Raw genomic sequence first — 27,215 nt, forward strand, 5'->3', positions numbered from 1 at the left:
ATCGGTGCACCCCTAAATATAACATCTTTATTGACAAGAACAATGTAACCGTAATAATGACGCACTTGATGGTGTGACTTGGGTTTATTTAAAATAAATAAACAAGCAATGCTGCGCCTGGCGGGAAACCCTGCGGTATGTGTCAGCTTGCTAATTGTTGTGTGTTATACTGTATGTTAGCTTGTGTGTTAGCTTTTTGTTTTGTCTTGTTTTCTCTGCACTGACATACCGCTCATCTTGACCAGGACTCCCTGGAAGAAGAGATATTGTATCTCAATGGGACCTTCCTGGTTAAATAAAAGGATAAATAAAAATAAATAAAACTCTCTTATGCATTGATTAATGTCATCCGTCTGCTGTGTTTGGCGATAGTTTGCCACCGTAGCCAACTACTTTCAGTGAAAATTAACTAACGTTAGCCTAAAAAGACGCTAGATATCACTAGAATGCGCCCTGTCCTCAGCGAGTTCAGACACGGGAGTGAAGAAAAATAACGTTGAAGATTATCAGTGAAACTGAATCATAAAATAAGGGAAGGAGAAAACAATACCTATTTTCGCAGATACAATTTTTACTTGAATGAACAATACAACCAGTGACTGTTCCGCACACGATCAGTTGCAAAGCCACAGATCGTTCTAATCTGTGACTGTGTGGTCAAGCTGTGTTTCTCTGTCTCTGTCACACTGACTCTCTGCCCACAGTAAATACAGTGAGATGAAGCGCACTCATGCAGCAGAGCTAACTGGCCATTTCCTTCTCGTTAGGGTTATGTCAAAAAGTCACCCAGTTGGCAACACTGTTTTTTTGGTCTGTTTACTTGATCATAACTTTTATTTTCTTTGTTTTATTTCCCTTCCTTTCCCCTGACTTGGTTCATTCTGTCTCCGTTTCTGTGATTATATACATTAATCGGAGGTGGACTCGTGTTACTGTAATTGAGTAGGTTTTTTGTGTACCAAAATGTGTAATTTTTACTTAAGTATGTTTTTTTTTGGAAGAACTGTACTTCACTATGTTTTAAATCACATCTGTTACTGAGTTAAAAAAAAAGGACAGGTGAATGATGAGGACAGAGACCTTCATTAATGCCAATTCACCTGAGTGAGTGAGAAAGTTGAAGCATTTGTGACCTTTGACCCATGTTGACTGATATACATATTTTACGTTGTCAGCACTTTCATTTGTAAAGGTTTGCCTTTAATTAAAAATACTCCATGTGAGATGTGTGTTGTTTTAGGACACAAGAAAGAACCCCAAACTTGTTTTAAAAAAAAAGTAACAAAGTAACTAACTCAACTTTATTTAACAAGCTACCTTTTTGCTTTAACTTGAGTACATTTTTAGACCAGTACTTTTACTTGTACTTAACTAAAATAGTGGCACTTTTACTTGAGTAGAATATTTCAGTACTCTTTCCACCTCTGCATTTAATTTGTACGTCTTCACTTCACTCCGTTTTTTGGCGTAGAGTTACAGTACCACACAGGCGCGGCCTATGTACTACGTCGTTTTGGGGGGTTTCGTGGGGATGGAGAAATTTCCTGAGACAATGTTTACGGGAAATTCTTTTAAAACAACAAGGAAAAAGATTGTTCATGTTTCACTCTGTTTCCGTGGCCTAAGTCTGATATGGTGATGGTTGTATGTGTAGGAGTTCTTCGGCTAAGACAAGACCAGAAAATAATATTTGCCTGCGTGATCCTGCTTGTTTCTCACTCACTCTGATAAGTAGCAGGAACAGCATGTCATCAGTGTACGCTATACACGTGGGAGTTCCACCACAGGTTGTACAGTGTTTCTGTACAACAGGTCTGCCCCCCCCCACCCCCCCCCCCCCCTTGTAGCCTGGGTGAGATGACACAGTGGGCTGTTTGTGTCACATGCACAGCAGCTTCTCAGGTCGGTGTGGTTTTAGAAGCACACAGATTTGAACAGACTGTGTCACTGTCTGCTGACACGGTCGATCTTTCGCTTACACTTCCCCGTCGTGTGACCGAACTAAAGTCAAGACGCTGCCATTTGCAAATGTTTTTTTACGCAGGAAGTGTACGTCAGTAGGAAATAGCTCACTTCACATAATGTTGTGTTCACAAGTTGCACATTCTGATGGAACAAACAGCTTCAGCTTCCTGTGCATATATGTTGTGGGTATACAGTCAATGTGTGATTAAGTGGTTTCACTGTAGCAGCAGCACTGTCACACGCTCCTTCTCTTTGTCTGTTTTAGTGATTAGGACAATTTGGTGTCGGTGTATGTTTCACTAAGTTTGCGTTCAGCGCCCACGTGGAATTCTGGCTATTTTTTTTCCACTCTCTCTGTTTGTGCAGTCGACTAATGTACTTCTACTTAAGTGTACACGGACATGAGTAACCTGATAGTGGTCACATTAAACAGATAGTGTGCATGTTTTAATGGCAGCAGTGGACATAATGTAGACATGAGTCATGATGGAGGTATGCTCCTTTACATGTAAATGGGACTGCGAGTGGAAAACTTTATAATCAAAATAATGTGTTATTCTTATATTATTGACATCCTTAAACATAAACCGTCAATGATTGAACCAGTGTTGATAGTAGGACATTTTGAATAAACTTCTTTATAGGATTAAAATTACAAGACCTACTTTCCACTTTTACTTAAAGCGGACCAAGACCGGAAGTTCCAATTAACGCTGTTTTTTAGTGTGTATCTGCGTCATTACCTTGTTTAAGAAGCCCTGAAGGTTCAAAGCGAACAGTTCAGCCACTGCTGAGAAAATTGTGTTTTATTCTAATCTCGGGCTCAGCGAGATCGCTGAAAAAACCCAGTCTGGTTACGTAAACAGCGGTTCTCCGGAACAACAGATCCTCCTACTCCGGGCAATAGTCCGGGTACATCCGGTTGCGTACATTGACCCGCAGAAGAAGAATAACGTCCGTTGTGGAGGTGTTTCACGAGCGACAGTGTCTTCTGACTCTGGGTCTGACTCCGGGTCAAAGTCATAAAAGGGACTGCGGCAGGGAGTCGTGAAGAAGCTATTTTTAAACATTGTTAAAACAATGTTTTGATAATGAGTAGCAGTGCATCCACCGTTCCAGAGGGGGGAGCTGAGCTTCTGAGAGCGGGTGCTGAATATGTCACTTCCGGGTACTGGCCAATCACAAGACAGTCTGTCTTCTGGGTGTGAGAGTTGAGTCTGAAATATCGCGGCTGGGCAACAGCGTCAGAAAAGAGGATTTCTATCGGCTCGTTTACAGCAACTAGGAGGTTTTTGACCATAAAAACAAGTTAATGTATGTAAGTAGACCTCCATAACTAACATATGTGCAACAGGACCACTCTGTGAGCTTTAATGTGTGGGAAGGAATTCCTTGTAGAAGGAAATGAAATGAAAAAGGAGAGGAGATGTCGCTAACTTTCTTTGTAGTCATGTTGCCTGATTGTCTTTCATAACTACGACGATGAACAGCAAAACTGCTGCTGGAGAATATCTGTAGAAACACCATTACTCACCAACAGAGACACACAACCACATGCGCTTTTTCCCCTCACCTCAAACATTCATAGACACTGATACATTGTCCTCTCCTGTTTTTGATATTCACGGTCAGCGTCGGCTCAGCACCTTTTCTGCACGCCGGGAGCCAACTTGACAAATTAGAGACTTCTCAGTGAGGATATGCATCTGCGTTTTCTTTGTTTGTTGTTCTTGCCTGTCTGGCAGTTGTCGCCTGAGATGATTATCAAACCCACAGGCACTCATCACACAATCCTGTTTGTCTCACTGATACTGGTCTGCCTGCAGGCAAAGTCAAGTCTCAACAAGACCAAAGGAGGTGGATGCCACTGTGCGTGCTGCTCTCATGGTTCCCACTTCAAAGGGAGAAAATCTATTCATTTTAGACTGGATTTAGTCATTCCTGTTATTGATTAAATGTTTTACAGTTCAGCCGCTGCTTAAATATTTCATTAAGTGAACAAACAGGCTAAAATTTAATTTTCTTCCTATACCCACCTAACTCATGTTGTGTCTTCTCTCAAATGCCTTCTCTTTCTCTAGAGGCCTTTATAATAAAGGTGAAAAGGCTGTGCAAGTTCTGTGACGTGCGGGCGAGCACCTGCACAGGTAAAGGTAAAAGCTGTAAGGTGGAGTGCAACATCACGGCCATCTGCCTCCACGATGACGACGTCTGCGTCAGTATTTGGTAAGTGTCCACTCGGCTTAACGTTTCTAATAAGAAATCATGGTTCTGGTCAAGTGAAATTGAGCTTTTCTTTAATTTTACTCACCTCTTAGATCAAGCTAGAAATGGATCACCATGATTCAATCAATCAGACTTTTCATACGAAATTATGCAAGTCAAAGTGCTTAGCAAGAAAAAAAAAATATATATCAAAGCCCACTCACCCACCCACCAGTCACTCATCACCCACCCTGCTGCACATAGATAAAACAAAAGAAACTTAACAGAACAAACCATTGAACATGAAATAAGCTATAATATATATATATATAATATAACAATACATTTACAAGAAAATGTCAAATGTTCAAAGTAGATTCAAAGGAAAAGAGAGAAAATCAATTTTAAAATTTAGATGGTTTACATAAATAGAGCGACAAACAAACAAACAAAACTCAGTTAAAAGTCAGGTGAGAAGGTCAGGTCTTAAGTTTATTATGTAAATTATGCTCTCATATATTGAGATCAGGCATTGTTTTCCCTCTTTAGCCCCAAAGCGTTCTTCCTTATATTGACCTTTTCCATTAAAGACATTGTCAGGCTGCATTCTGTTGGAGACAGTTGGCTGGATTATGACAGCACATGAGCCTCAACACCTCAACAGCCACGAGCATCAGATCTCACTCCGAATGTGAGAAGCAGCAGGAGGCAGATTTGTGTAGGTATTATAAGCTTAGGGCCGCGCTGCTGTTCCTAATTATATTAGCGATGTTATGGGCATGTTTGGCGCTGAGGTGAGCCGAAAGCTAATGGCACACGGACAGCAGCGCCTCTTTAAAAGCTCTCTCATAACATTGTGTGGAGTGCTGCTCTGCAGGGAGGCAGAATCTAACTATGCACTGTAGGTTTGTGCAGGTTCAGCCTTTTTTCTTGCTTCCTGTTTGTGATGGTGTTTGAAAACCTTGCTGTTTGTGAGTGTAACCTCTGTGTTGCAGTCATTTATATAATGCAGCGAATGTGGAGACAAATCTGGCCTTTAGAGTTACCACTTTATCACTGGGCTGCTGAAAAATTATATTTTGTCAACTGTCATTATTACCTTGCTATATGAATAAATACAGATGTCTGGAAAGGGCATGTCATCGTCAGCCTCTATTGTTTGTCCTCAGCTTTTTTTTCAGTCCAAAACAAAGACCACAAATCAAATGTAACCCAGTTAATAATGATCTATGTAAAATATGTGCAACAACAACCATAAGGATTTTAAATGGTTGCTCTAATCCGAACTGAGAACATTGAAGGTGAAAAGACCAGAGCCTTTTCTGTCAAGAAACAAATTGCAGTTTTACATCATTTTCACATTTCCTTGTATCAGTTCATTAATTTTAATCAACATGTGTTTGGTGTCTTCTTTTTCTACAGAAGGAATTTAGGTACTGTATAAATAACTAGGCCTGAAATTAGCTTCACCTGTTTTAAAGACCAGCAACTACCACTGGTAAATAAGATGTTGCACTTTAAACCAGCATAACACTGTGTTCATGCACAGACGCATCCACAAGGAGTGTACATAACTGCCTCAGTGTCTGTTTTATTTTTATAAACATTCAACTTATTTGGTTAATTTTTGCATGTCAGTGACAGGTGGAGGTTGAAAGTGAAAGTCTGCTTGAGTGCAGCAGTGGTGAACTATCACATGATGAAAGATGGACAACAAGGTGACAGTAACAAACTGGAAAAATGTTATATAAATTAAATATCCACAGATGTAGTGTATGAGTGATGGCATTAGCTAACCGGGGCTGAAGCCATCTCACATGCTGCGTCCCTGTGTGGAAGAAAAGTCTCCACACTGTCATGTCTGTCAGTCTGTCATCAAGCTCTTCTCCACTTTCAGTCATATTTGAACACATGTCCACTGCAGACCCTCGCCTTTCTTCTCTGCTGGTTGAGACATTTTTGAGAGGGGTACTGAGACTTTTCAGATTCAGCATTCTGACATTAGCTGGTCTCTGTCTGATATGCTGGCATTCCATATGTTGAAGTTTTACATGCTGTGAATATACTGGCTGCACCAAGGCAGTATTTCAGTTTAAGATGTTTCCTCAACCCTATTATGGATTAATATAATAGATTTCTTTTCGTATCACATTTTAAGCTGAAGTGTGTTCATTGTGAACTTTCTCTTCTGTTCTTTCTCTTCTTAAGGAGGAGGAAAGATGACAACATCACCTTTGATACAGTCTGCCACAACCCAGCTCAGAAGCTGTATGGCCTGGTCTTGGAGGATTACAACAACAGCAAGTGTGAGATGAAAGAAAGAAAGGGCATGGGCTCAGAGTTCTTCATCTGCTCTTGCTCCGAGGACGAGTGCAACGAACACATCTTTTTTAACTCAAGTAAGTGAGAGGAGCAGCTCTTTATTACTTTTGTTTTGGGGGAGTTTGTGGCCACTGTAACAAGAAAACTGTAAAGACAACACTGGCATTTAAAGTTCCAGAGATATTACAAAGATGGATTACAAAATACAAAAGATTGCCCTATCGCCCTATAATATCACCCTGTAATCATTCTTTCACTAATCTGGAACAGAGATACGCTGTAATGACTTAATCAAATACTTTAACATTTTGCAGCTACTGTATATATCCACACTTATTGGAATACTGTCTTCTACATTTTGTCGTGTTTCTATGGCAATACCCAATCAGTCTTTAGAAGCAAGGGCGTAGGTTTGGTTCCGAGACTGGTGAGGCTGCTTTAGGTATGTTGCGATATCTTTGCTATTATTGCTATAAACATACTTTATATTAAGTCAAATTATTTTATTATAATAATATTATTATTTATTTATTTTTGTGCCCCACAAAACACCAACTATATTCCTTTTGCCCCACCTGCTTCTCAAGTCGAATGACCCTGCTGTAGAGCATTTATGAGGTCATGCACTGATGTGCATGACCTCATAAATGTGAGCCAGATGACCATGTCTGGCTCACAAGGTGCTCGATGAGGTGAAGGTCAAGTCAGTCAAGTTCTTCCATACCAAACTCATCAAACCATGTCTTTTATAGTCCTTGCTTTGTGCACTGTGACACAGTCATGTTGTAATGGAAAAGGGCCTTCCTCAAACTGTTTCTACAAAGTTGGAAGCACAGTGTCTTGGTATGTTGAAACGTTAAGTGTACTCTTCATTGGAAATAAGGGGCCTAGAGTCTGCACCTTAATTCTATACTTGACAGGTGTCACCAAATACTTATCTCATACCTATCCATGCAGTGCATCTAGTTCATTAGGTGTTCAAGTATGTACATACACCAGTTGAACCTGCTGCTGTTTCATTCTGAGAAAGCAATATATCGAGCTTATCTGCGGAAAAAGCTGCCTATTAGAAAGAGGGTTGGTAAGAGCACAGATCTTAATCCAAAACAATAAAACAAAAAAAAAACAAAAACAGAACAGTTACATAAAAGATGCCAAAACACTTCTTGCAGCTGATGGAGGAGCAGCAGTCTGTTGATGGTTATCTGAGCATCACACTGTGGATTTCACACTATAAATAGTCATGATTATATTAATATTGATAAGTGCAGTTTAAAGTTGTGCAGAACGATCGCATATTTCTTTTAAGTACTGATAAAAAAAAAAGCAAAAACAACTAAAGCATTGAACCAGTGCGACAGAACATGTACGAGCTGGAACAACAACAATTCTTATATCTTATATTATCTGTGCATCATAACATGCAAAACATCATGGTCACAGTTAACCTAAAATTACGATGGCAGCACTTCTCTGCTTGTCATGTAAGGTGTCGTGCATGAACAGTAACACATGTGCACTTTAATGCTCTCCAGGCTCGTGATTACTCACAGGCGTTTGGAGACTCCTGTTACAACACTGGCCCTGGAATCAGATGTATTTTGACTACAGCATCCAGGCAATAATAACAGCGAGGTACATTTCCGAGACCTGGCTCTGCACACAGTGCCAAATTGAAAGCATCTGCGCTGTGCACACACACCACGTCATGGAAATCCGTTTCGCACAGTGTCGAGAATGTCTGTGCACTTTCTGTAACTTCTCAGTGACTAAACATGAGGCTGTGTGTGTGTTGTAATGAAAGAGCTACAGGAGAGAGGAATGCTACAGGGCAGCAGACGGGACCGGGAACTCTGGTGACTAGTTAGTGATCAACGTCTCGTTGTTTTCACTGATCGATCATTTACTCGTTGGTGTTATGTTTCTCTCACTGATTACCACGGGGCTCTGGAGCAGCTGCAACACCACAAACACCCTCGCAGTATTTTTAATCTTAAAAAAGGTTAAAACTCCTCAGATCCATTTGAAGCTCAAAAACTAGCTAAACTACATATATAATATTTTATGTAGATTTGTGCGTTTCAATGATATTCTTTCTATTGCTTTTAATTGACCTTTAATATCTTTAGTTTACCCTCAAGATTCTTATTCAGCATTACAGGTAACTGTAATAACTTTTTTTTAATTACTTGTGTTACCTTGTTTTGAATGCAAACTCAGGGCATTGCTGTAAAGCAGCTCAATTCCTTGAAAATTCCAATGGTTCTATATAAAATACATACCACAGAGAACTAGCTTCTCCACATACCAGTGAAAATATGCCAAGTATTGCTGCGGTAACTATAAAACTATTTTTTATATTTTTTCCTCAGCTAACTCTTGGCAAGAAAACAAATGTGCATTTCTCTGAAACATATTATCTCACTTTATAATCACCACTGTCGAGCAGAAAACTTTTGGTTTAAGGAGAAATTTTAATTGAGTGAGGGTTTTTTTTTACCAGCTGGGCTGTAGATTCCTGTCCCTAAAAAGGAACTTTGTGTAAATGAGGCTCTGACCAAAGCTGTCTGGAAGAGTCCGGGAGGCACGGTGACAGGTTTGTTGTGAGAAATAGCTCCTCACTCTGTGAAAATCAAAACAAACTGGCTGGGGCCATGTTGAGGATTTCAGACATGTGGTTTCCTGTTGAGAAAAAAAAGAGACAACCCACGGGCTCGACTGGGTAGTCAAATAGATGCCTTTCTCATTTGTTAGCTTCCTTTATTTTGACGGGGCCGTGCTCCTCACGTATAATCTTCCCTTGAAACCCAGCATTATTTGGTTTTCTTTTTTTTTTATTCCGTCTGCGTTCCTTATATAAATTGAAATGTATAAAAGACAAATGTGAGACGAAATGAACTTTTCTAAGCTTAGATAAGCTCCACTATGTGGATCTTTGATGAAGTCATGGTACAAATGATTAAATATAGAATGTGTCCCACTGTGAACCAGTTAGTGTTTTCTCATTAAGCTCATTGTGTCTGGAAAACTTCTCTTCATAGGTCTTTGTTTACGACTGCAGCTTAAATGCAGCGCGAGTATAAACTTTCACTATTTGCCAAAACCCGGAGCAGTTACCAGACGCACCACCTCCTAAATTATAAGAATCAGACGCAAACTATAAAGAGACACAATATGTGGTCGACTGGGTCAGGGTTTGGAACAGTTTGCATTTGTGGTCTAGACGCTATCTTTAGCTTTCTGATGCTCATAGACATTCCACACGGGAGGGTCAGCTTCCTCTGCTGTTCTGAGAATACTACGATACTTGATGCAATCTGCCAATACTCACTTTTATTTCTTCACACTGTGGAAGACAAACGGCCATCCAAAAAAAAGCACTGAAGTGGAAAAGTACCTTGTTTCAGAAGAGACGAGAAAAATAATAAAAATCCATGAGAATATCAAAGTGTGTCACTTGTTTTCCATCATATTTTGAACTAAATGTGAAAAAAAACAAAACAATTTCTGCAACTTTTGACACAAACTCCCCGTCCCAGCTTCCTGTGCTTTATTGTCTAATTTCCCCTAAATGGGAACATAAGTCAAGTAGAAGCTCATTTTACGATAGATGTCCATGCAAACTGTTGTTTTTGAAACTAGTAGAGTCGCCCCCTGGTGGCTGACTGCTCCTTCTTCTTCACTTTTAAAGAAAAAGACGGAATTGTTATAAACAGTCTATGATGATATCACATGAGGCTATTTAAGCTGCACATTTTCCCAGCTCTCCCTCTGCTCATCAGTGCTGCTACTGCTGCCCCGTGCTGCTGTTGCTACTTAAGCTTTAAGCCCCACCTCCACCCCAGCATCCACTTACAGACTCCAAGGGGGGAGTGATTAAGACAACAGACATAGCCATTTGTATACTGATGCAATGAACAGCTCAATCAGGAGTTGTCTAACTGAAATGATCTACTATTAGTTTGCCCAGATATCGTAAATGTTCACATTTCAAAGAATGAAACACTTCATCTTTACTCTTTGTTTCCTCAGACAAGGATTCCCCAGTGGTTGAAGTCATCTTAGTGAGCCTGGTGCCTCTGCTGGTCATGGCTGTTGTCGTCATCACTTCCTTCTACTGCTATCGCGTTTACCGCCAGCGACAAGCCAGCTCCAAACGCAAGAAGGGCCAGCCGCTGGACTTCAGCGACGCTTGCGCTATCATGATTGATGACGAACGTTCGGACAGCAGCTCCACGCTCGCAAATAACCTCAACCACAACACCGAGCTGCTGCCCATCGAATTGGACGTTCAGGTCGGAAAGGGCCGGTTTGCCGAAGTCTACAAGGCCAAACTGAAGCAGGGCTCCGCAGTCAGTGAGGAGCAGGGCTTCGAGACCGTGGCAGTCAAGATCTTCCTATATGAGGAGTACGCCTCGTGGAAAAACGAGAAGGACATCTTCTCAGACGCAGACCTGAGGCATGAGAACGTGCTCCACTTCCTGACGGCAGAGGAGCGGAAGGTGCAGAGACAGTACTGGCTGATCACGGCCTACCACCCGAGAGGGAATCTTCAAGAATACCTGAGTCATCATATTATCAGCTGGCAAGACCTGCGGGTGCTCGGGAGCTCGCTAGCATGTGGCGTGGCGCACCTTCACAGTGACCACACGACCTGCGGTCGATTCAAGGTGGCTATCGCACACAGGGACATTAAGAGCTCCAACATACTTGTGAAGAGCGACCTCACCTGCTGCCTGTGTGACTTTGGCCTCGCACTCCGGCTGGACAGCAATCTGTCTGTGGACGAGCTGGCCAACAGCGGGCAGGTAAACCTTTCTCATCTTAAATTTTGGCCATTTTATTTGGTTTTTGCTTGGCTCGATCCCTTCAAGGGATAAGAAATAAATCTCTCCGCTCCCATGATTTGTGCTGGCACCCCACGCACAGGCCATTCCAAGCGCTGCTATATATTTCTTTGAAGGTATTTATCCGACCCTGAAACTGTTCATCAAACTTTTCACTTCTGAGCCTCATCACTCAGAGATACCACTCCTAAATATTTGGCCTTCTCTATATCTTATTCCCAGATGGATCACGCTGATAGAAATTGTGCTGTAATTCTTCTTAGGTTGACATTTTATTGTAGTCACCAGGCAAACAGGCTAGATTGATTCTTAATGGGCTCATTATGCTGATGTAATAGACCAGAGTCATATTAGACTCCATTATGAAAATGACTCATGATGAAAGAAAAAAAAAAGGCCTCACCCTTTGCTGTACAGGACACCTAATGCATTGTAATTCCCTTAATGCATTTCGAGGAAGCGCCTGTGAACACATTTTCCAGTGCAGTAATTATGTGAAGACAAGCAACATGCTGTTGAGCTCTATGCTGCCTTTGTTTAGCCACTTATTTAATCATCAAACATGTTTGAGTTCACATAAATGTGATATGACGCCTTCTAACTACAGCACAAAATTACCACCTCGGATAAATAACTCTTACTGCTGAGTTTATGTGCTTAGAGAGGCCTTTTTAAATAAACAACTCTATTATTTTGGGGGGTTCACCTGCCACCTGCAGTGTATAGCGTTTAATCATTTTTGTTGATGACGATGTTCTTTCTCTGCTTCTGTTTGGTCTTTGTCAACAGAGACAGTTTAATACTTTAACACTGAGCGTACCGCAGACAAAACCTTTGTGCGAGTGCACTTTGCATTACTGTAATTACACGACGGATTGTGCTATCTGAAAAATTACGATGGTTTCTGAAAGCAGAATAGTTCCTTAAGTTAATTTCCCTCACACTGTTGCAGGAAGCCTGGTTAATCAGGGTATTTGTCACCAGAGAGAAAAGAGTTGAAAAATGCCTGTATATAGTTTCCATTTTTTGGCCTGTTTTTCGATATTGAGACAAAGTTTTATGTTCAAAATCTGGTGTTTAAATTGTAAATAACTGCCAGATATTGAAAGTTATTCTGGAAAAATTGGCAAAAGCACTTACTCAAAGGACATTTTCTTGTCCTGCTAGTAAGTTAATTAATATTATGGTTAAAATAAGCAAAAACAATCCAGACGGACATTTTGAGGCTTCGCTGTTCAAGGGTTAATAATATTATGTAATATTTCATCTGGAAAACAGGCTCAGTCAAGCAACTCTAGCTGTGTCCTAATAGTCAAGGCTGCATCTTTTTCGTTGTCCGGATGTTGTCAAAATGTGTCACAGCACCGCGTCATGGGCTGTCCCAACTGTCACATGAATCTTCGGCTCCCCTCAAATGCGGCCGACATTTGCCCCGTCCGCGAAGGACACATCTGGCGTATCCTTCGCGGCCGAACCGTATCCCACAATTCTTTGCACGCCAGCGCAAAAACCACACAAACGACTCCCTCCCCTAAAACCACACAACAACACGACACAGACACATGTTTTTTGGGAAAAACAGGCTTGGTGGAGCTTAGAGACAAACACAAATGCAAATGCAAACTAAACTCAGGGACTTACTAAGCAATTTCAGGTCATTCTTCATTATTTAAACAGGGTTTAGTTTAATCTACAGGGTTTAGAACTAGAACTAGAAGAGTTGCGTGAAGTTGATAGACTGAGGCAACAATGTGTGAACTGTGAACTGTGAAATTTAACAATGGTTTGAATGCAAAAGTCATTTGCTGACTATTAACATTTGTAGTGACAGTGACAGATGTCTCCTCTCCTGCTTTGGTTTCTCAGGTGGGAACAGCCAGGTACATGGCTCCAGAGGTGCTGGAATCACGAATCAACCTTGAAAATATCGAGTCTTTCAAACAGGCCGATGTTTACTCCATGGCTCTCGTACTGTGGGAGATCATCTCCAGGTGTAGCGCGATCGGAGGTGAGTAGTGGCGGTCACAGGCTGTTGGTTGAAAAACAAACATCAGGAACAGGCTAATGTGTTGTGCTTCAGGTCACATTTTTCAGGAGTGTAAAAGAGTTGTTGTGAGGCCTCAGTGAGTGGAATTACTGATTTAAATAGTACTATATATTTCACTTTGAAGTCAAATACATCGGTTTTTGTTGGAAGCTGATAACGGCAAATATTTCTTGGAACATTTAAAAATTATTTGTTATGCCATCTAATCTAATCCATAAATTCATGTTGGCAGACCACAGGACAATAAAACCCTTTTTTTAAGTTGAGCAACTTTGTAATAAGCCTATAAATTTGTCTTTACAAAACATTACTAAAGATCACTTCAGTGAATAAAAGATTGTCATAAATAATAGGTTATTCATTATGCAGCTGCATCTAAGGAAGAATACTTCAGATATAGGCAACAACGAAGGCCAGTTTTCAGGCAACAGTCACTTTAACCACAGTTTACCACATAGGAAATAAGAATAAGTGTTTTTATTACCCATGGTTGCCAATACTGCTGCGCTGATGCCAGTGTGGTTAACATGTTTGGGAGATGCACTGCAATGAGCATAAGAGAGTGTGTGGATTCCTGCTTCCAGCCAAAATAATAGTCCAGCACGTAATCCCTCGTAAAACGATATCGTGTCTGGCAAACATGGGGAGTTGTTTATTATTTTTGCCTCCAGTTCTCAACATTTCAGCATTTGAGGATGTTGAAATGCTCCTTGTCAAATACGGAATACCACTCTGTCTCCCTCTGCATTCTCTTTGTGTGTTATCATAGATGGTAGATTTAAAAAAAAAAAATGGATTTAGTTTTCTGGGTGAAGCTCAATAGGAAGCAAAATATATTGAAAATAAATTCTATTGGAAAAGTTGCTTTCTTCCCACTTGATTTATAACATCAGTAAACATTTTCCTGAGGAGTTGATTTTCTAAATCAATAGTTATGTGTCTTCTGCTGATTTTAGCATGGACACCAGTGTGATTGACAGCTGGTGTCGTCCAATAGGAGCAAATAAATGACCTAAAAAAATTCAGGTTCTTCAAATGAAGCTTCGAAACAAGAGTGTGTGCACCATGTGCTGCCCCCACTGCATCGCTTGTGACCTTTAGCTAGAAATAGAGATGATCACGTTTTGCTAGGTAAATCAGAGTTTAGCTGGCGTCATTGAGAGTAAAGGAAATCAATAGAACAGCACTGATGAGTGAAACTCCCATCGGAGCATGTGTAAAGATCTTCACAATCACTCTGAGAAGGAAAAAAAATTGCCTCCAGACCTCGCTTGACATCACAAGGAACATAAGCACATTGACGGCTTTACCAATTAGGAGCCCGCTGACTAACTTCACCTTGAGTTTGCTGTGATGCTGTACGACAACGACTTGAGAACGTGTTCTCCATGTTCTATTAATCACTGAGGGAACATAGTTCTAATCGTGACAAACGCGCTATCCATCTTGTAGAAGTCTCAAGGATCAGCTGTGGCTTTTACTAATGTGTCGTTACTCGTGTTTGTCATTCTGCAGCAAAAACAAGGCCAGGATATGTGCAAATAATAGTAATGGGTGATTATCTGAAGGCAACCCGTGGGGCAGTATTTCATAGCGACAGTCAGTCATTTGTTTTCACTTCCCTTTAGTGTCTCTGTGGTCCAGTTTGTTGCTTTGACTGCTGCTGTCTCCATTGTGTCAGAGTGGTGATTGAAAGCAGGGTTTGAGCACAAACACTTCGACTTTGGCGTTTTCCTGTTTTGCCCTCACATCCACCCCCCCTCAAGGGGCCCCCCCCTCGAAATGTATCGCACAGTTATGCTGCCCAAGAGTGCTCTGAAGAAAAAGAAAAGCATGGATTTGTGACCCATAATCCCCTCTCCTTTTCCTTCCCAGCAGTAAGAATATACAGTACGTGCCCTGTGGGTACACCTTTGAAAGCAAAATAAACTATTTCCTGTTTTGCAAAAGGCACAGTCCCAAGACACACCGGTTTTAGAGTGGAGTTAATTTTGTAAGCATTGATGTCTCCCTCGGATTGGTATTTTGTGGGGAACATCTCTTGAGAGCAGACCAGACAGGATACCTGCAGGAAGAGATGGACTAAATGAATCCAGGCGTCTTGGATGGAGGTTCCTGTAGCTTTGCTTGGTTTCCTCTTGTGGGACAACAGTTTCAGCCCCATTTCCACGAAGCGGTACAGTTCAGTGAAGAGAATCCTCACTTTGGTTGGATTTTTTTCTTCTCTCAAACAAAGCGTGTCTTCTTCTTGTGATGAAGAAGGTATTCTTTTATGTGGAGTTTATTTGCTGTACCATGGTGGTATGACGTCATGCTATTGATGTAACCTGTCGCAGCTATGAACAAAATGTCAGATCAGTGTGTTCTGTTCCGAACTGCACCATAGCGACCTGAACCACGCTGCGTCACTTAGTGGAAATTAGTTTTTATTCATCCCACTCGTGCTTGTCCATCCATTTCATTCACTTCCGAGTTCATGCTTGTGCATTTTTATTTTTAATTGCTGAGATCTCCACAAACAGGAACACTGTAGATGATAGCAAACATTACCATTGACCCAGTTTAACAACATACTTCTGAATGTTCCAGCACAGAAAATTCATGTCATTATTTCACTCTCTATTCATCATTCTCCTGTCAGTTACTCTACATTTCTCTTCCCCCTCTCCACGTCTGTCTTTTTTGCTTCTTACCCTGAGGCAGGTGAGGCAGCAGTTAATTACTCTTGTGCTACACTGTCAGTGCTGCAGACAGTCATCCAGCTTTACTCACAGGGAGGACAGGCGAGCGTACTGCACTGAAAGGGGAAGCAGATGGGTTCCCATCCCACCCGCAGACCAGAAAAGAGTCTAAAGATAGAAGCCACTCAGCTGAGACATCGGCGTGTGTTTTTCCCGTGTTCTTTTCCAATTCCATAACTTGATCTATTTTTCTTGACTTTGCAAACTCTGCGAGGCGAGCGGAGGGGTGAAATCTGTCGTTCATTAAGCTGAAACTCAAAGGAGTCATGCTGAAAGGTTAAAATGTTGTACAAACACAGAGCAACTCGTACTGCGATAGACTCGGAGGAATGTGGAGGGAATGAAATGCAGCCATTTAGTTTTGTTTGACTGGCAGCTTTAACTCTCCCTGCAGCAAGTACGCTGGCAGAGATCTGGTGCCCCGAGAGTAACGCTGGTGTTTACTGAGTGTGAGTGAAAAGCTTTAACAGCTAAAGCTAGTCTCTCAGTGTTGTCCCAGAAGCTCAGTGAGTCACGCATGACTCTCTGCGAACTCGCCCCGCTTGAGACAAAATGCACATTTTCAGAATGACACATCACAGAGTATCGCTGCAACAAACTATGGTTTCCACTCGTGTCTCTTGACTCTGATGCCACCTGCCTTTGTGTGTGTGTGTGTGTGTGTGTGTGTTGAGGACAGATGTCTGATCAACTATCTGAGTGTCTCAGACAGTGGCAGGCGGCCGCCTCACCACTCTGTCACAGTTCCCAGGGCCGCGGTCTCCACCGAGTTCTGCCAGGCGTGAGGAACACAGCCGTTTGTCGACAGCGTCAGTTTACCAACCATGAGACACCACTTTGCTTTCTTTGGCTTCATCCATATTCCTCAGTTTTCATTTAAGAATGCATACATTTTGTGCAGGATGCATTGTCTGTCCAACCACATTATACCAGTTTAGAGGCCCATATGTTTAAAGCAGGATTTTTACCCTAATTTGACAGTTTCTGAGCCATTGTGATGGTTAAATTGCCTGTTGTGGGGAGATTTGAGGCTGTCTCTTCTCGGAAAACCAGCCTTGCAAGATTAGGGCCTGGAGATCTCAGAATCAGGAGGTCCAGCGAAAGTCTCAGGTCTGACTAGAAAAATTAATTCCTTCATGGCACCACACACACACACACCCTAGCCAGGTACCGGGTATAGATCAAGGCAGCGATAGCGTTATTTTACACGTTCATGGCAGAGCTGGCGAAAAAGAAGCAGAGAAAACCACTGTCGAAGGGAGCGAGGAAGAGGAAACGACTGTCTGGCCGAGCGAGAGGACACACACGAGTAAACATCAGTTTCACCTCGTCGTCAGTCTCATGACTGCTTTCAGTTTTCTCCGTGGTAAATACTAAGCAAACAACTGCAGAGGAGAGAATCTGTGTGTGTACCCACAGATTACGTATAAAAAATGGATGTGGACTTCTGGTTTTCTGCTGAAGCCAACCAGGATTTAAGAATATATTAAATAGCCACAAGGGGGAGACTCTGACAGTTGCAAAAAGAAGTCAGTTTGAATGGTCTATGAGAAAACATCAGTAAAAATGTTCCTGAGGAGTGAATGGTCTCAGTCATTAGTGTCAGGTCTCCTTGAATCATGAATTAATAGATGATTAAATGTGGCACATTAGAGTTCTACACCAGGGTGATTGACAGCTGGTATCGTCCATCAGGAGCCTTGTTGCAGGTGACGCCTCTGAACTGTTTGCAAAATGTCAACACAGTCGCACCTCGATTCTGTGGGCTTCAAAATGGGAGTTCAGACTCTCGAGGGCGACATCACAACTGTTTGCCACTTTGTTCTTATCAGCTGTGACTTCACTATGAGCAGTGAACGGAAATTTGAATTGAATATTTTTGGTTTCTTTGCTCTGTATAGCAAAGAAATCACTAAAACTAGTCTGGGAAAGACAGATCAACAGGTTCTAACGTTTTCTTGACATTTTATGGACAAAGCGATTAATCACTCATGTAAATAATAATTTGCACCCTTAAGCCCAATTTATACTCCTGCGTAAAGTGCTCTGCGTAGGTTACGCAGAGTCCTCTGCGTCGACTGAGAGGCTGTCAGAGAGCCTCTGCGTCGTCTTCGACTGCACGAAATATTTTCTTAAGTGTCCGTCACTCCGTCAAGGGACAACGGAGACAGCAAGAGCTGCGATTGGTCCTCAGGACAGGCCGAGCGAAGCTGCTCTGTGCCGGCTCACAGTGCGCACCGAGTGTCCACAGAGGCGGAGCTGATCACCGCCGACAACGTCGCTGCCAAACTATAAATACGTCATATCTTAACACACACAGCACATGTTTAGACTCTAAATGGCCAATTTCCCACCTCAAATTATCTTAAAACTGCGTTCCGTCACACAGAAAAGTGAGAAACGGCCACTGTTTCAACAACAACAGTCTTTCTCTCTTGGACGCCATTGCTCACTGTAGTATAACAACCTTGCACAGCGACCCCTACTGATTGGGCGGAAAATTGCAGCGTCTATCCGTCACCACGACGCAGAAGTATGAAGGCTCGAGGTGTCTCCGTGGTTACGCAGTCGGATAGTGCATTACGCATTCGGAGAAGTAGAATGTGGCCTTTACATGTAATATATGTTTCTTGAGCGTATAGTATGGATGTGGATCATTTCTGAAAAGGAGCTAAAATACTTGTCTCGATGCAGATCTTTTTTTAATTTAAATAAAAACACAGCAGTATGATTGTACCCTTTAACCTCTGAGACTCTAAAGACAAAGGAGACGTGGAATGAGAGGGAAACAGAACAGAGACATCAACACAGCTCAGAGAGAAGGAAAAGCTGGATTTAAAGCTCAGGCTTTTTCTTTTTTTCTTTTTTTTTTATCTCTGACTGTGTTCTCCTGTATAATTTAGCTGGTTCAGATTTAGGGCTTGGAAAGACTATGAGGGCGTTCCTCAGGCGGGTGGGGCTAAGACGTGGGATAATAGTGGAGTGGTGTTTTAACGTTGAGCTGCAGACAGAGAAATAGAGAAATACCTTTGGCCCCTATAGAGAGAGGCTGGGCCAGACTGGGGAGGAGGAGATGTTAGGGCAGCTGCTCTCCAGATGTCAAACCATCAACTCCTTCAGGACTGGAGGGCATGATTGACTGTGTGTGTACGTGTGTGTGTACGTCCACATTTGGAGCAAATCCTGTCTTCAAACTACTTTGTTTTTGGAATGAATCAACGACATAATGTGGGTCTAGCCTGAGCCTAAATATCTCTGGTCGGGTTTAATGGGGTTAGGTGAAGGTTATAGTGTATGTATCAGCCATAGTTAATGGTAGGGTAAGCCTCCAGGGGGGTAAGTCAGTGCCATATGTCCAAATGTGAGCGCCACACATGTATGCATCTGCGTTAAATGACTTTAACAACCTGTGAGGAACACAAAACAAGTGTCACCGCCACCGCAGCCTAATGAAAAGCAGCAGAGGTGGCTGCCAGTGGATTGTTCAACACTCACACATACTTTCAGAGACAAAATATGTTATTGTGATCACATTATTCATTGGATCTGTTTTCCTGTTATATTTGTGTGTGTTTAAGTGATGGGGTTTTTATAGTAACTTTATAAAAACCATATAATATAAAGCACTTCTTTAAGGTGATACGGTGGTAAACAAAGTGCTTATGACAGACAAGAAACAGTACAATAATATTATAATTATTTTAATTATTATTATTACTACTAATAATAATAATGATAATGTTAATAATAAACTATTTGTATAGCACATTTCATGTAAGGATTGCAGCTCAAAGTGCTTCACAATAAAAGGAAAATAACATTTAAAAAGCAAATGCAACAATAAAATACAACACAGGGTGGAATGAAAAGGAAAAATCTAGTGTCAAAAACAAGTTAAAACAAAGTTTTAACATTGAAATGAAAACGAAAGATGCAAATAAAACACATAGTGGAATAAAAGGAGCTAGTTGAAGGCTAGAGTAAAAAGTCTGCAAGTATTCTTTTTAAAAGAAGACTTGATAATAATGGTAATAAAATATTAAAATAATAGAACAATTGAAGAGAAAGCTTTAGAGGTGTCACATAATAAGAAATTGTCAATATAAGGGTTCAGGATAAGAGTCAGATAAATGAATTTTAAAAAATAAATAGAAATACAAGTTCACAATAATTATTTATGCCTTATTGAGAATAAAGAGACAAAAAATTTGGAGAGGCAACAGCGAGTGAACGTCAAACTAAATATCTGGAATGCACTTGCTCATATTTCGTGTTTCCTTCCCTTAAGTTTCTGACCTCCGTGTCAGTTGGAGCAGTTAAACTTCACTGTCAACGACATGTGTCACAAAAGTTTGAAAGGTTGTGACGTTAACGTCTCCCTTTGTCGCTGCTGCTGACGCGAAATGAAACCGAGGTTTCTCTTGTCTGCAGATTCCTGACAACTGGCTTAGGAATTAGACACTGGGGATAAAATAAGTGCTGGCATTGCAGAAGTCACATCAGCACGTCAGCTGTTGTAGGAGACATGGTACAAGTTTTTCGATTGTTACTGTGCTGCACTTGTTATATGTTTTTCTGCAGAAAAATCTCGAGACTTCTGCTCACCACAGCATTCCTCTCCTTCCCCACGTTGTGTTTTTCAATAGATTTCGCTCGTTCGGAGTTTTGCTATAATTTAAGGTTTTCCTGGACAAAAGAACATCTTTCCTTTTTAGAGCAGCACTGGCCAATCCCTTCCATCCTTGAATAAACACTTTTGTTTACACTGCAAAGTACTCTGTGGTATGATTTATATATTTTGGGCCCATTGTTTGGGGATGAACACATAAACATGTTTGCCCAACAGTTTACAAATTGTATTTGCCATCTATAGCACACAGTTATGTATTCTGTCAGACCTGTCAAAGCAAAAAGAAGCGTCTGTCTCCTCTTAAATATTGACTGATGGCTGGGTGCGTCTGTGTTTAAGCTTTTACATAAAACCAGAGGAGCTTTGTTTCCAAAAAGCTGTTGTATCAGCCTCCATTTCCTGTCTTCAGGCTCCATAACTTCCTGCTCAAGTCTTTTTCATGTTTTTCAAAGACAGAAAGGAAACATAAGCTGGTTAAAAACAGGTGCACTGGCTACTAAACGTACTTATCGACATGTATATGTGCTTTGACATCAAGGAGTTGCTGTAGATTTGTCTGTATATGAAACAGATTATGTGTCAGTTTATGATGACGGTGTTTACTCCACAGCTCTGGCGCTGCTTTGTTCCACTTCTGTAAACTCTCTGAAATTTCCAAAGAACAAAGCACAGGACAAATCTGTCTTTAATTCACTTTGCTGTGCGTGCGTGCGTGCGTGCATGCGTGCGTTCGTGCGTGTGTGTGTGTGTGTTTAGTCACTGGTTTGGTAAAAGAGTAATTACACAATCTGTGCAGAACATCGTAGGTCTGAGCAGAAAACTTTAGATTTTTGTTTTAGGTATGAACACTACTTAAAACATTTACATTTACTACAATAAAATGCAAATACAGAAAAACGCTGGTTTACCGAGTGCTCCACTGTTGTGACAACCTGTATTGTATAGTTTGGACTCTGTGACACTGCAACATTTAGCATACATATCCAAAATTGCCCTGAATGGATCATTGAAAATGGTTGAATTTTGTGCAAGAAAGTTTGTTATGATGTAGGCAGACGGACATTGTTGTGGACACTGGTCTCTCTCCACCGTTGACGTGAGTTTCCGTGTAGAACAATAAGCGAATAACGTGACGCCTCGGAAATGCAAAGTCCAAGATCTCTGTCTCACCAAAGAACATTACAAAGACTGACTTTGATCGAGATCCCAGGGACAATCACTTGTCCAGATGCAGAGCGTGCTGCAAATCAATAAAAGTGGACGCAATGGGTGAAGTTTCTTCCTCCTGTGTCGGCACAATCTGTCCTTGAATTTGAGGGAGTTGGTCCTGGATAGTCCTGGTTTAAGATTTTAAAGGTAACCCCGGAAGTAGAGATGTACTGTTGCAGCGCATAAAGGTCATCAAAGTGAGGAACTCATGAGAGGGATTATCTGTTTATAAACAATCGACAGTGACAGATTTTTTTGTAAAAATACATAAATTAATAAAAGTGTAAATGATGTTGAATTCTAAATAGGAATGTCTGTAAATGGCTTTTTTCTGTCATTTTAATGGGCTGAAATGTGAGGTTCATAAAATGGCAGTTGACCATCTTTGTAATGACTGAACATAGGCTAAATATTAAAGCAACCATAGAGTGAGTGGTCCCATTGCACATACTGTATGTGTTATGGAGGTCTACTTACATACACTACCTTGTTTGTATGGTCAAAAACCTCCTAGTTGCTGTAAACGAGCCAATAGAAATCTCTCCTCACTGAAGCTCTCGTCAGTCGCGCTGTTTCAGACTGAAATCTCACCCCCAGAAGACAGACTGTGTTGTGATTGGCCAGACAACAAGAGCTTTCCCAACTGTCTTGTGATTGGCCAGTACCTGGAAGTGACGTAATTAGCACACCAACTTTCAAGTGCAGCTCCCCCTTCTGGAGCGGTGGATGCACTGCTACTGATTATTTAAACATTGTTTTAACAATGTTTAAAAATGCCTTCGTCACGACTCCCCGCCGCAGTCCCTTTTACGCCTTTGACCCAGAGTCAGAAGACACTGTCGCAAGTGAAACACCTCCACAACGGACGTTCTTCTTCTTCTGCGGTTTAATGTACGCAACTGGATGTGCCCTGACTAGTGCCCGGAGTAGGACGATCTGCTCTTCAGGAGACCGGGATCCTTACGTCACGATTCCAGGCTTTTTCAGTCCGCTTGCAGAGCCTGAGAATACAATAAAACCCAGCATTCTCAGCAGTGGCTGAACTGTTTGTTTCAAAACTTTAGGGATTCATAAACGAGGTAATGGTGCAGATACACTTCAAAAACAGCGTTAATTGGAACTTCTGGGAGCTTTAACCTCTTCATTCTCTCGAGTCTTGCGTGTCATCAGTCTTTTCTCATCGAACGTGATCCTCTTAAACATGTGTTTTCTGTACATGGTCCCTCCTCACTTCAAAGCTGATTTATATTTATTCAGATCTACATTCATTCATTCATTCATTCATGTAATGAATGAATGAATGAATGAATGACTCTGGACCTACACTTCCCATACTCTGCGTGCTCTGCTTGGTAAATCTCACCGTGAGTAAACTCACTTGTTATTTTGCCTTTAACAAACACTCGCACACTTTGACAAGGTTTTGTTGTGCAAGAGAGTCGACACAAAGCCCAAGCTGTGTTGAAAGCCTCTTGATGCTGAGGGTTAGAAAAAGAAAAATATGTGATTTTTCTCTTCCTCAAATCTCCCTCTCGGCCTTCCTGTCAGCAGCGTTCTGCAGCTGTTTGTGCTGCCGCAGTGCAAAGTGTTTACAGTTTTGCAGCTTACGGTTTTGATTTGGAGCCCACAGTGAGTCCTGTGAGAGGTGGTGGGTGTTGATGGGTGTGTTGGGGGCTCTGCCATCTGATCGTCACTCAAACATGTGTATCTGCTTTTATTACCTGTTTTTTTTTTTTTTTTGCTCATTTCTTATTTTTGTTGTGCTTGTGTGCAGAGGTGAAAGAGTACGAGCCTCCCTTCGGGAACCTTCGGGAACACCCGTGTGTGGAGAGCATGAAGGACAGCGTTCTCCGTGACAGAGGGAGACCTGAGATCCCCAACAGCTGGATCAACCACACGGTAAGAGGCAAAACCCTGCAGATACTAACTAGGGCTGGCAACTGAGATTTCTTCAGTCAATAATTATTTTAATATCATGAACAGGGTGACAAATTTGTCGAAATTCAAACATATGAAACCATTGAACCCTGACTTTTCCTAAATGTGTGTATTTATCATTTTTACAATGTTATATTATAAAAATGACAAAATGGAAGTTCTGGTAATGTCTACCTTTTAATTACCATTATTATCACCATAATTTGACCGTATGCATTATAGAGGCAACATGTCTATTGCGACGATTGCTAGTTGTTTTATTTATGTTAGCTTAGCTCTGCTTTAAAGTCTGATGGAGAAGCAGCAGGATCGTCTGACATCGGCTCTGACAGTGATTTCAAAGGATGAGTCAATGGTCCATGTTTGGACAAAAAAAAAAACGCAGACTGGACTCTCATAGTTCTGCTTTGCATTAGCATTGGAAAACGATGATAATTACCCAAATCAAAGCCTATATGAATCATAACATAAAAAACAGGCTATATTTTCTGATGATAGTTCAGCACACAACATTGAAGATGCCCTCATTGCATTTTTTTTGGTTTTGTTGATGATGTAACGTTGAATCATATCAAAATAAAACAAAGGACACTTGCAGCAAATCTCATAAAGTAGTGTGTGGATAATAAACTTCCACCTCCGTGAGTAAGTGATGGACACGTGTCATTTATAGTGCCTCAAAACGGCCTGATTAGCCCATCTATTTTAGTCAATTTTTATAGATAACCTTCATAAATGTGTATAAAAGACTTTGATAGATATATTGTGATGTAGAGTTTAAGAAACAATTAATTTCTTTTGGGGTATAAATGAAAAATAAATAAATAATGTATTTCCTAAAGTTGTATCTGCAATTTCAAAAGCTTGTTGGTCAATTTATCAATTAATAATACAGTTTCCTCATGTTTACTATCACCTTTATTATCTATTTATTTTCATTATTGTACTTTATTTATTTAAATTATCTATTGGAACAGTAAAAGTTACTTTGATGGTCTTTCTAGTAAGTACCATTTCCAGTATTTTGAGTGTTAAAGACATCACAGGCATCACAGATTATTAGATACAGATATTACAAAATAACAATATCCAAATGGGTGATTATGGCTTGTATTGTTTGTATATCATTCAATCCGGGTTAAAGAAAATCAAAAATATGGAAACTATTGAATCACAATACAAGTTTCATGATAAAATTGTGTCAAGACAAAACACCTAATGATTACATTTAATTTTGGATGAAGTCTGTTGTGTTTCTTTGGCTTTTTTAATGTTTATTAAAGGGTAATTACCAGTGTAAGTAACGAGGAAATAGCCTATAAATATGATCAAATTCTTGAAATTGAAGAAGCATTATTAACCAATAGTGTGTTTTCAAATGTGTTTTAATGAATATTCTAACATAATATCATAAACATTATAATACTAGATTATCAATATCAGTGCTGAAACAGCCGTTCAAGCCGGAAAGACATCACAGATGTCATATCACGATATGACCAGATCCCAAATGGCGATTATGGCTTATAAATACATGGATATACTGTATATCTTGATACAATGCTGGATACTGAAATACTTTGTAAAATCCATAACAGACTCTAAAGTAAAAGAAAATATGTCCACTTAAAAAAAATACAGCAATATCTGTATTAGCTGTTTATGTTCTATTTTACATAAAGGTGTAACTTATAAAGAATGGTTTTTTTTCTCTGAGTTTTCTGCAATTCAGGGTTTTGACGTATGTCCCACGGGTTATTTTCTTGACTTAAATGTTCAATTGTGGTTTAAGGTAGGCCTGGAAAACTCGATTCTTTTTAAGGATTTGGGTTATTCTGAGTCACTCACTCAAATGAGCCGGGTTATGCCAGTCACTTGAGTCAGTATTGCTAAATCGCCAAGAAAACGCAGTCCTAGCCCCATTGTCTCTAACCACTAACATAGATTTCAGTTACTATTTCAGTTCTGGTATTTTTGAATCTGCGATGTTAATGGCTTTATTATGACAGCAGAGTTTTCTGTTGTCAAGTAAGCCTAAAGAAACCTATCATTTTTATATATATATATATATATATATATGTATAGAATGAATTACTCTTTGAGGACAGAGAGGGTATATTATAATAATTAATCCTTTGTTGTTGTTTTGTTAACAATAGAAAAGTTTATCTAGAATTAGCCTATTATTATTATTATTATTATTATTATTATTATTAGCCTATTATTATTAGGCTATTTAACAACTCGACCGACATCATTTTTATATGCTACATCTATACACCAAATCTAGGCCTATAACCTATAAAAATGCTGTTTCATAAGTGAAAGTATGGCTTTTGTTGTGGATTTGCTGACTCGTGGAGAAATAGCCTACCTCTCGTCTGCTAGCTAGGAAACAGATCCACTCATGACAACATAACCGACAGATTAGCGCAAGTCACGACTCAGCGCTGTGGCTCTGCAGGAAGTTCTACAAATCCACTCATGACAACGTAACCGGCTGATTAGCGCGAGTCGCGGCTGTTTATGGCTCTGCAGGAGGTTCCTTTCTCGGACTTGAGTTGACTTGTGGAGTTGTGGTTGCCTTCGAAACTGTAAGTTTACAACTTTTGACAGCTAAGATGGCTAGGACTAGTAGCTAATGTTGCAAGATGTTTGTGTGTGGCGCTGTTTAAATCAAACCATAGTATGACTCAACTGATCCGGGTTAATGATGCAAGTGACTTGCGACTCATGGGTTAATTAAAAGACCCAGGTTAAAGAATCGGTTGAATCATGACTCCACCAGCTCTAGTTTAAGGGGCAAACTATGGATAATATACAGTACAAGTGTCAAACTGATAAAAGTGAATCAAAACAAAAACATTTAATCCAGGTCCTGACTGTTTCTTTGGCTTTTGAATGTTTATTAAAGGATCAGTCTAATTAACACTGTTAATAATCTGGTTTAAAATTGAAGAAGTGTTAACCAATTTTATATTTATAATTGTATGTCATTTCTACGTGTTTTTGATATTTAATATCATTTAATATCAAAATACTACAACCGCCTTTAAAGTCAGAAGACTTTGCAGACGCTTCATCATGATCCAGAATCTAAGCTCATGTCTCAGTGTTGATATAATATCAATATATTAAATGTTAAGGACTTAAATAGTGTATGTTTGCTTTTAAAACTCATTGTATTTCACATGCAAGATTATGAGTGCAAACTAGCTGACACAGTAATAATAAATATCAGTGTACAATCACCTAGAAATAAACAAAAAATTGATCATCATTATGAGAAATGTTCTTGTATTAAAGTTACT

General features: G+C 40.4%; 1 protein-coding gene across 1 annotated transcript in view; it reads left to right on the plus strand.

Annotated features, from left to right (window-relative positions):
• Window positions 1-27,215, plus strand: part of LOC310935372 (TGF-beta receptor type-2-like) — a 31,658-nt gene that overhangs the window by 3,190 nt on the left and 1,253 nt on the right. The window contains exons 2-6 of the mRNA XM_083899258.1: window positions 4,047-4,191; window positions 6,379-6,569; window positions 10,525-11,300; window positions 13,206-13,347; window positions 23,741-23,865. Coding sequence (XP_083755384.1) covers window positions 4,047-4,191; window positions 6,379-6,569; window positions 10,525-11,300; window positions 13,206-13,347; window positions 23,741-23,865 — 1,379 coding nt within the window. The remainder of the gene's footprint in view (window positions 1-4,046; window positions 4,192-6,378; window positions 6,570-10,524; window positions 11,301-13,205; window positions 13,348-23,740; window positions 23,866-27,215) is intronic.

This window comes from Microchirus variegatus (genome assembly GCF_963457635.1).
Source record: "Microchirus variegatus genome assembly, chromosome: 13".
In the NCBI taxonomy this organism is placed as follows: Eukaryota; Metazoa; Chordata; class Actinopteri; order Pleuronectiformes; family Soleidae; genus Microchirus; species Microchirus variegatus.